At 46.2% G+C, this 11547-nt stretch overlaps 1 protein-coding gene across 1 annotated transcript in view; it reads right to left on the minus strand.

The window, feature by feature from the left end:
- The window catches only part of LOC310868381 (cadherin-6-like), a 48563-nt gene extending 37291 nt beyond the window's left edge, over nucleotides 1–11272 (minus strand). The window contains exon 1 of the mRNA XM_083778805.1: nucleotides 11180–11272. Within this exon, the coding sequence (XP_083634931.1) occupies nucleotides 11180–11242 (63 nt within the window). The 5' untranslated portion in view covers nucleotides 11243–11272. The remainder of the gene's footprint in view (nucleotides 1–11179) is intronic.
- Nucleotides 11273–11547: the final 275 nt, after the last annotated feature.

The following is an 11547-nucleotide window of genomic DNA, read 5'->3' on the forward strand; positions in this document are numbered from 1 at the left end:
ATAGACAGCCGTGTTCATGTCAGAGTCACCCACTCGAGTCATCCTTTCTCGTGGTTTGTATTTTAATTTACATCTCTCAGTGGCTACGAATAATGGCTTAATATCCACCCCGGCCTCTACCTCATACTGTATCCTTTCATCTTTATCCCTCTAAGACCCAGCGTTGCTTTTTAGCAACAATTATATTTTAATTAATTACTAAAAAAAAACAAATCTGTTCTTTTTTCACCTAAACGTCATCAGTGATGTTCATTGCAATGCCATTTCAATGCCATTGGTCATGATATTTGCATATAAATACCCCCCACAGAGGCTGAAATTCACACAAATTAAAAATGTCTGGACTCTGTGCGATTTTGAACAATTTTTAACCTAAGACTTTTGACCTTTACCCTAATAAAAGTAGGTACAATAATTGTAATATATGTTTTTTTGTGATCAGTAGAATGTCTAGAACATGTTTTATTCATTATTGTGAAAGATATCCCCCAAATGTAAATTATTAATTTATCATATTATTATATAATTATTATAATTTTTTCATCAAACTTTATTTTTTATTTTTTTATTTACATATTTTTTAGTCTTAGTCCTAGTAGTACAAAGTAGTAGTGAGGTTGAAATCTATTTTTTGAAAGTAGAAATTAATGCGGGTCTTAGAGGGTTATTAACCCATTCTGACCGGGCACCCATTTTGGTGTCGGCATCATGTCATGCTTTAGCTATTTAAAAATAGCAGATCTACAAGCTCATATCGCGCCACCGAGTGGCGCGATACGAGCTTGTAGGTCTGCTAATTTTTTGAAAAATCGAAGAACGACTGACATTTTTAGAATCTGATCTCAGGTCAGAATGGGTTTAATCAGACCAGTGTGTGTCCAGTGGAAACCTCGTATATGAATCTGATCTCGGGTCAGAATGGGTTAAGTGGGCTGAGGAATAAAAGCTGAGCTCTTCGTATGACATTATTCTGCGTGTGACATGTTAGCAGCCTTTGTGTGAAGGAAATGAATACGTTTCAAGTGCGAACGGGGATTAGTTTGCTCAGACGAGCATTTCCCCGCAATTAACACATTGTGACACTCGGAACAGAGGAAGGCAATTAGCCAGTTACCCTTGAAGGCCTTGTGTGTCCAGGCCTGTAGAGTCTGGCTGACTTCTATAGTCCATTCTGACCGGGCACCCATTTTGGTGTCAGCATCATGTCGTGCTTTAGCTATTGAAAAATAGCAGATCTACAAGCTCATATCGCGCCACCGAGTGGCGCGATATGAGCTTGTAGATCTGCTATTTTTGAAAAAAATCGAAGAACGACTGACATTTTTTTAATCTGATCTCAGGTCAGAATAGGGGTGGGTCCCGAACTTCGGGACCAAGTATGTACCGAACCGAACGTGCCTGGGTACCGGGTACCCATTACAATAATTCAATTTCGGTTCTCTCTATCGGTTCCCACAGACACGCGGTCACAGTACGCTATTTATTTATTTTCTACTCTTTTAATAGAAGCGCAGGGAACAGAGCTGATCTACAAGCCTACACCGTGTTGCATCAGCGACGCGTTGTGACCGTCAGAATGGGTTTAATCAGACCAGTGTGTGTCCAGTGGAAACCTCGTCTGAATCTGATCTCAGGTCAGAATGGGATAGTATAGCCAGATGGCAGCCTCAACCTGTGCGAGAGAATATAGCCTATGAAATGATGGCAGTTTGATGTGTAAACAAGAGAGCATGCCGGTCTTGAAGGTTAAATGTCACAGATTATATTCCTCTCGCCGCCGTGCCCTTTGTTTTCCATCTTGTATGCATACTTTTTTTCCAAGAATGTTATCTTTTAATTATGGCCATCATCCTCCCGTTGGGCGTCTTTGCACTTTGCCTGCCATCATCTGTTTCATGGCCCCTCATTTGAATATGACTTGACTGTCTGAATGGGTTTGATGGGAGGGTATTAAAATTTCATAATGAGAATGCAATTAAGCTGACCCGCGAAGGGAAAAAAGGGAAAACCAGTGTGTAGGGGGAGGGGGGGGAGGGGGGGGGGGGGGGGGAGGGGTGGACGGCGATGCACAAAAAGCGCTGAGGCGATATTGTTCCAATTTCAGTGGTTTCCAAAACCTTTTAGCCCGTGACCCAAGAGTCTCCCTGGGACCCAAACTAGTAAAAATAGCAGATCTACAAGCTCAAAACACGGCACGGAATATACTAGAAAAAAGTTTTAAATTTTGTTTTAAATTCATGAAAAGCTTTCCTTTTTTGGGGAAGTTTTCTTCTTTTTTTTAATGTTTTGAAATAACAATAATTTAAAACAAAATGTCGGAAACAAAAAAATAAAGGGAACCCTATTTAACCCATTTAGGCCTGACATCGAAATAAAAAAAGCCTTCTAAATCCTGACAGTTTTCTGAATGTTTCTAGGCCTATATCACTCAATATTTTATGTCAAGGACCCCAAAAATGATCTGTAATTGGCCTCCGAGACCCCCATCTGAAAATATGTTGTTCCAGGGTCCTCCCCAGAAGCAAAGATTTGAGTTAAAAACGTTCGTTCTGAAAAAAAAAATCCAAATTTTGAGGCACATTTTCACGAATTTTCAAAAATAGCAGACCTACAAGCTCGTAGCGCGCCACTCGGTGGCGCGATACGAGCTTGTAGATCTGCTATTTTTCAATAGCTAAATTATAACATAATGTTTAAAACACCAAAAGGGGTGCCCGCCCAAAATGGGTTAATGTGTCTGCGACCCACATATGGGTCCCGACCCACTGTTTTGGGGAAACATCCCCTCTCACTCAGTCAGACATCTCCCTCTTTCCCCCCGCGATGCGATGCTGTCGGACAGCTGTTTTGTCACCCCGGTGACCTCATCAACGCCGCCGTGTCCGCCAGCTCAATGCCGCCGAGGAGAGGAACATAATTGAAGTCGTCCCTCCAGTCACACCAGTGTGTTGGGGGGGGGGGGGGGGGGGGGAGGAGGGGGTGGGGGTCGCATCCTGTGAGTAGACACACGCTCCGGGGTCACCCACCCACCCACCCACCGCCCTGCCGGGGAGGGGTGAGGGGTGGGGTGGGGGGTCGCCACGATGTGCGTTCCTACAGAGTCGCTCCGCCCCGGGGCCGTGTGACACCATTGCAAAGTCCTCGCCAAAATGAGCAGCTGGTATGCCAATAAATAAACTGACAACCCCCCCCCCCCCACACACACACACACACACACACCCAACCCCGCCATGCGCACGTTTGCATGCACGTCATACACACACAAAGAGGCCCACCTGACTCATAAGAGAGAGGCTACAAATACATGGATGGTCTGTTCATTTGTTTTGTCCTTTGTGTCTTTCTAATATGATTTCCAGCCCATTAGTCATGTGTGTGCGCGTGTGTGTGCGTGCGTGCGTGCGTGCGTCTTCCAGTGTGTGCCTGAGCTTGGTGTAAGGAGTCTTCATCACGTCGTAGTGTATGCGTGACACCAACCCTGCCTGCCATGCGTTGGGCTGCACCGAGGTGCCTGTGTGCCCACCAGGCCTATAGCATAGATAGGACCACCAGTGGGGCCGATCAGTGGCTGTAAATACTTTATGAGGAGTGATAGTAGCACAAACAGGCCTCACCCGCAGGCCCATTAACCCATTCTGACCTGAGATCAGATTCATACGAGGTTTCCGCCGGACACACACTGGTCTGATAAACCCATTCTGACCTGAGATCAGATTCTAAAAAATGTCAGTCGTTCTTCGATTTTTCAAAAAAAATAGCAGACCTACAAGCTCGTATCGCGCCACTCGGTGGCGCGATATGAGCTTGTAGATCTGCTATTTTTAAATAGCTAAAGCATAACATGATGCTGACACCAAAATGGGTGCCCGGTCAGAATGGGTTAACCAGCCCCCCACCCCCGCAGTGGAGATGTGCCCTTTGGTAACGCAAGAAATTATTATATCTCCCCCCACCCCCCCTCCCCACCCCACCGTATAGCAGTCACGACTGCTGGAAGGCCTGTATGCAGCTCGCCTGCTAATGAGCACCAGTGTAGTGTACCACCCATGGCACCTCCTCGAGGAGTGTGGGGAGTGTAGTTTTTTTCTATTTAAATCACCATGGCCAACACACTGATTGTAGGAGTCAAACAACACCCTGCTCTGCTCTAAAAGACAGCCCTCCCCCCCCTTTCCACAAGGAGGAGCAGTGCGCCAAGGAATTATGGTCATTGTAGGAATTCAGCAGTCCAGTCAAACCCTATAGAGCACCGAAGTCTGACGTCACTTTCAGTAGAGGGCGTCAGTCCCCAGGTTCATGTATTTGTTTAGTTGCATTGAAATCCCAATAGGAGGATTTTTAGATTGCTTCATATAAGAACTGTGTTTGAAAAATAAACATGTCATCCCGGCCGTTTCACTCATATGGATATGAAGAATCAACTGACTGAGAGAAAACGCTAATGTTACTGCTGCTGAATTAGTTAGATTTTCGCTAGAAGCAGACTGTATCATTTATGAGTGACTGACTGTTGCAAACGATACAGAGACACCTCCCTGACAATAACGCCGAGACAGCTTGTTTATTTTTGGACCACAACGCTTATAGTAGACGATATTAAGATCACCCCATGTTATTCTCCATAGAGAAATTACTTCCGCGAACCAGGGGAATCGAAGGGATGAGCGAGTTACGTCAGGACTTTAGAACCAGGGGAATCGAAGGGATGAGCGAGTTACGTCAGGACTTCGGTGCTCTATAGTCAAACACACAGACTACTATTATTTTTTCTGGCCATGCATAGGGTGCGCATTTCTAGATGTGTTATACTGTTATCTACTGCAAATACTATTAACGTTGAGCGACTGCAGTTTCTTCCAGCGGTGAAATGTCTTTCTGTGCCGATGACGTCTTTAACCCATTCTGACCCGAGATCAGATTCATACGAGGTTTCCGCCGGACACACACTGGTCTGATGAACCCATTCTGACCTGAGATCAGATTCTAAAAATGTCAGTTGTTCTTCGATTTTTCAAAAATAGCAGACCTACAAGCTCGTATCGCGCCACTCGGTGGCGCGATATGAGCTTGTAGATCTGCTATTTTTAAATAGCTAAAGCATAACATGATGCTGACACCAAAATGGGTGCCCGGTCAGAATGGGTTAACAACTTTTTTTTAAAAGTGGTTATTTGTGCCCATGCCGTCTTTAATGTATTTTTTATATTTGTATGTGTACAGACTATATAGCCTCGCATCCACTTACCGCATTCGGGTGTTGTTTCCATAGGAGACAATTTCATTTCGCTATGGTGGGCGATTACATTCCCCCCCCCCCTCCATTCACTCCTGTTGTAAGCACAATCTTTAGCAGCGTTTTTCTCTTAGTCTTTTTTTCTCCATCTGCGCCTGGATTTGGCAATTAGGCGATATTTTCTGTAGCTCAATGAAAGATCTCCTCTGCCTCACAGTTGGCATATTAGCCCTTCTAGGAGTGACACGAACATGGCGGATTATGACTTCTGGTCAGCAGCGCTATACTTTCCTGGTCCGTTCATTTTACCGTCCGCACGATATGCCATTTGATGTGCGCGGCACGGAATGAGTTTGTTCAGTTCGTTTCCGCTGCTTTTGAGAAGAATGCAATTTAATTTGCGCAGCTGTTCCCAGTTTAATACAGGTTTTTGCTTGGAGAAACAAACAAAAATAAATATATATATAAAAAAATCACACCCGTGTGAACTGAGTGGTGCAACTCCCCTATCTCCCCCCCCCTCCTCCTCTCCTCTCTCTCTCTCTCATTAGCAGGCAACAGTGCAGCACTAATACTATCTATCTCTGTTTCTGGCAAACAGCGCCCCTACTGGTACTAATAGGCGTATACTGGTGCTCATGACCACATGGGTACATATGGTGTACACGGACATTGCTGTTCCTTGGAGTGGTTGCACCACTCAAAAACAACCGAGGGAATTGTGTTCACACATGTGTGTGCAAGTCCCACACGTCATTCGTTGATGCGGCAGTCGGCTGACCAATTGGGCGGGCTACTTAAAGGGACACTTCACCCTTTTTGCAAAAATATATATGTTAATGACGTTTAGAAGCTTTAGATCACTTTCCTGGGGGTATTTATGTGTGTAATATGTGGTTTTAGTTATTTTAGATTGTAGCAGTGAGCCTGTTGTCTCTGATGTCATGGACACTGGTCTCACTACCTTCCTGGACTACAATTCCCATAATTCTTTGGTCCTTGCGGATAGGGGGAGAGCTGTCTTACTGAGACAACATGTAGTCCAGGAAGGAAGTGAGCCCAGTGTCCATGACATCAGAGACAACAGGCTCACTGCTACAATCTAAAATATCTAAAACCACATATTACACACATAAAGCCCCCCAGGAAAGTGTTCTAAAGCTTCTAAACGTCATTAACATATATCTTTTTGCAAAAAGGGTGAAGTGTCCCTTTAAACTCACTAGACTGCATGCTCTTCCTGCCTTCCTCTCCCACCACCACCCCAGCACCACCGGTGGGCTATTTATGCTCCCCATGGGGTTTTATTGTAGGCCTATATCTATCTCCCTGCTCTTAATGTTTTATGATGGTATATGTTCAATCGCGCCGAGCAGGTAGAAAATGCAGCAGAGCCGAACGCCTGCACGTCAAATATCACATGCACACTTGTGTTCTAATTCTATTATAAATATTGGTTTAAATCTATTTGTGAGTTGTCTGACTGAATTCAAAAAGTGAAACTTTCATTATGAAAGTTATATATGAAAGTTTGAAAAAAATGATTTTTTTAAACGAGAAAGTATATTAACCCATTCTGACCGGGCACCCATTTTGGTGTTAGCATCATGTTATGCTTTATCTATTGAAAAATAGCAGACCTACAAGCTCATATCGCGCCACCGAGTGGCGCGATACGAGCTTGTAGGTCTGCTATTTTTTGAAAAATCGAAGAACGACTGACATTTTTTAGAATCTGATCTCAGGTCAGAATGGGTCAATCAAAACAATGTGTGTCCAGTGGAAACCTCGTATGAATCTGATCTCAGGTCAGAATGGGTTAAAATTATTAATGTACTGTATGCAGTCAATACTTGGTCTGGGCTACTCTGGGCCTGTGGCACTGTTGAGGTGTTATGGAAGCCCACGTTTATTTGCAATGTTGAGTCTCATGGCTCACACCTTCCTCTTGACCTCTTGCCCAGACCAAACTTGACTGCATACATTAATATACTTTTCAGATGGTCGACATTTCTCGTTTAAAGAAATCATTATTTTTAGTGGTCTCGTAACATAACTCTAACTTGTTGAGATTTTTCGATTTTCATGAGCTGTACCATACGCCATAATCATCAAGATTAAAACAAAAAAAAGTTTTTAAATAGGCTACTTCACTTTATGCACAATGAATTGAGAATATATGAAAGTTTCACTTTTTGAATTATATTAGGGGGATTTTTTTTTTAAACTTTTACACAATATTGTAATTCATTGAGTTGGAGCTGTATAATATATCAAGGGACGGATTGTTTCAATTTGACTGGTTTCATCATTCTACCTTGTACTGCATGTCACGAGTGGCTCCCTTATCCATTCTGACCTGAGATCAGATTCATACGAGGTTTCCGCCGGACACACACTGGTCCTGATGAACCCATTCTGACCTGAGATCAGATTCTAAAAATGTCAGTCGCTCTTCGATTTTCAAAAATAGCAGACCTACAAGCTCGTATCGCGCCACTCGGTGGCGCGATATGAGCTTGTAGATCTGCTATTTTTTAAATAGCTAAAGCATAACATGATGCTGACACCAAAATGGGTGCCCGGTCAGAATGGGTTATTTACTGTATAATAACAATAATTCCATTGTTCCACACTCACGTCCTCATTATTTTGTCACAATGACACCAGCGTTCCTCTGTTGTGACAGTCGTTTTCTCTCTCTCTTGTCCCCGCGGGACCCGTTTCTGTCTCCAGGACGCAGACGATGCAGATGGCTGCCCATGTGCTCCAAAAGCTAATTCATTCCCCCTCTGGGCTCCATTCATCACTTGCACTTTATCGCAAAATTAACAAACAGTATAATGGCAATCGGATAAGATTTACACATTGCATGGCAATCCTGTGTGTGACAGCTGACTATAGCGGAGAGAGCTGGCGGAGAAAAGTGTGTGTGTGTGTGTGTGTGTGTGTGTGTGTGTGTGTGTGTGTGTGTGTGTGTGTGTGTGTTTGTGTGTGTGTGTGTGCGTGCGTGCGTGTGCGCACGTGTGTGCGTGTGCATGTGCGTGGTTGGTTCACTGACAGAGCGATCGCTCAGAGAGTCATGATTAACCCATTTTGCGCGGGAACCCATTTTGGTATTAGCATCATGTCGTGCTTTAGCTATTTAAAAATAGCAGATCTACAAGCTCATATCGCGCCACCGAGTGGCGCGATACGAGCTTGTAGGTCTGCTATTTTTTGAAAAATCGAAGAACGACTGACATTTTTAGACTCTGATCTCAGGTCAGAATGGGTTCATCAGACCAGTGTGTGTCCGGCGGAAACCTCGTATGAATCTGATCTCAGGTCAGAATGGGTTAAGTATGGTGGTCGACGGTCGGTGCTTTAATGGTGTCTTCTGGAGAGAGGCCTCTCAGGGCACCACCTCGCGGCTCCGACGGGGTTCACTCTCGGTTAAGTGCACGCCGGCCTGATAATCCATTCTTCTCTCCATTAGTCCTTGCACGAGGTTTAAGAAGGACATCCCACACCGTATAGACGAAGCGGTTTGATTATGTCTGCCGCTGATCTTTGATGTCCCCTCTCTCTCTCTTTTTTTTTTGTTCTTTACCCCCCCCCCCCCCCCTCTCCGACCACACACACACACACACACACGGCCTATATGGGCCAGCCGTTGTAATCCTTTTAAGGCCAAGGAGGGAGGGAGGGCTGGAGGGGGGGGGGGGGGGGGGGGGGTATAGAGAGAGGCTGAAAGTCAAGTCCCGCTCAGGGGAGGACGTACACACACACACACGCATGTTGCGGCGGGGAGGGGGGGAAATCTCATTTGGTTGGATGATTCTATCCGACCACGGACGCACACCGCAGGAATGCAAAGCAACTGGCCCCCAACCCACCTACCCCCCCCCCCCCCCCCCCCAACCTTCACCCCCCCCCCCCCCCTGGCAACACACAGGACTGCCTTTCTTCCCTCTCCTCTCCTCTCCCTCTCCTCTCCTCTCCGACCTTGCCCAGGATGCCTTCACTGTCTCCTCAATTACAGTATCCAGAGCGTGCGGAGACACGCGGGTTGACTTCCATCCTCCGCTGCAAAGCACAGTGTTTTGGCCCGGCCGGCGCTTTGCCTCGCTGCTACTCTCCCTGTTCTGGCCCGGCGCTTTGCCTCGCTGCTACTCTCCCTGTTCTGGCCCGGCGCTTTGCCTCGCTGCTACTCTCCCTGTTCTGGCCCGGCGCTTTGCCTCGCTGCTACTCTCCCTGTTCTGGCCCGGCGCTTTGCCTCGCTGCTACTCTCCCTGTTCTGGCCCGGCGCTTTGCCTCGCTGCTACTCTCCCTGTTCTGGCCCGGCGCTTTGCCTCGCTGCTACTCTCCCTGTTTTGGCCCGGCGCTTTGCCTCGCTGCTACTCTCCCTGTTTTGGCCCGGCGCTTTGCCTCGCTGCTACTCTCTCCCTGCCAGCGTTATCTGGGTCGACGTTGTGTTTTTTTTTTTTTTTTTTTGTCGAACAAAATAATACCCCTGCAGAGAGGTTTGCTTGTTGTGTTTTTATCAGCAGGGCTCCACGGGCCTCTTCATGGGTGCCTTGATGTAAAGTGGAATGGACGTGATCCAAATAGCTACACACAGCTGGCGGTTAGCGGAAAATGGGGTGGACTGCAACTCCACAGCCTACGGAAGGGTGAGGGTTAACCAATTCTGACCTGAGATCAGATTCATAACGAGGTTTCCACTGGACACACACTGGTCTGATTAACCCATTCTGACCTGAGATCAGATTCTAGAAATGTCAGTCGCTCTTCGATTTTTCAAAAATAGCAGACCTACAAGCTCGTATCGCGCCACTCGGTGGCGCGATATGAGCTTGTAGATCTGCTATTTTTCAATAGCTAAAGCATAACATGATGCTGACACAAAAATGGGTGCCCGGTCAGAATGCGTTAATGGAGGACGTCCACCATGTGAACATTAGCTATACTGGCGTTGTACCGGTTAGCCAGAATTGATGACAATTAGTGGGGAGAGGTTAGGGCGGTTCAAGTAAGACTTCTCACAAGCCGTGGGTGTTATCTCGTATATATGCAAACCCATTTAAGGACGGCACTTTTTGTTTTGCAGACCACAGGTGAACTTTAACCCATTCTGACCTGAGATCAGATTCATACGAGGTTTTCCACTGGACACACACTGGTCTGATGAACCCATTCCTACCCAAGATCAGATTCTAAAAATGTCAGTCGTTCTTCGATTTTTTTCAAAAATAGCAGACCTACAAGCTCGTATCGCGCCACTCGGTGGCGCGATATGAGCTTGTAGATCTGCTATTTTTCAATACCTAAAGCATAACATGATGCTAACACCAAAATGGGTGCCCGTTCAGAATGGGTTAAGATTTTCCTTTCCATATTTTAGATTGAGTTTAACTTAATGCATTTGGTTATGCATTGTTTGTGTCTTTTGGAGTATGCAAATGAGTCAGTATCTGAAAGGATTATCATTTCTTTTCATCTATTTCCTCTTGATTGTTGTCGTAGAATAATACCTCTCTTATAAATATGTATTGTACTAAAGCAGTGTATTCCCCCCCATATCTTTTTTTAATTACTTACAATAGCAACTTTCAAAAAAAAAAGAAAACTAAATCAATGCTCTGTTATCTTGTGTGAAACTTTTACACAAGATAACAGAGCATTGATTTAGTTTTCTTTTTTTTTTCTCCCTCCTCGATGAAAGGAACAGACATTAATGTCTGTTCCTTTCATCGAGGTGGGAAAAAAAAACAACAGCAGATAGAATGCTAGGTACAGACGAATAGTGAAGAAGACAGAAGTAGAGAAAGTGCATGTGCGTGTGAGTGTGCATGTGCGTGTGCGTGTGCGTGTGCGTGTGCGTGTGCGTGTGCGTGTGCGTGTGTGTGTGTGCGTGTGCGTGTGCGGAGGGAGGGAGAGAGAGGGAGAGAGAGAAACTCGTACCTTTCCGATATACTGCATCTGCGTCCCAGTGAACTCCTCCAGCAGGTAGAACTGATTCCACATCCAGCCTCGCTTGGATCTCCTGAGCGGCACGCCATCATCGCTGGCCTGGGCGGCCCTCAGCCCCACCCAGGGGCCCCGCTGCCCCCCTATGGTCCTTCGTGGGGCCCTCAGGCCCACCCAGGGCCCCCGCTCCCCCCCCCTCTATAGTCCTTCGTGGGGCCCTCAGGCCCACCCAGGGGCCCCGCTCCCCCCCCCTCTATAGTCCTCCGTGGGGCCCGTAGCCCCTCACCCGAGGAGCTGAGCTGGGCCCACATCAACAGCGCCAGCAACAGGCATGCCGCTCCTCTAGCTGTGGTGGCCATGCA

This window comes from Protomyctophum parallelum (assembly GCF_964188405.1).
Source record: "Protomyctophum parallelum genome assembly, chromosome: 12".
Lineage (NCBI taxonomy): Eukaryota > Metazoa > Chordata > Actinopteri > Myctophiformes > Myctophidae > Protomyctophum > Protomyctophum parallelum.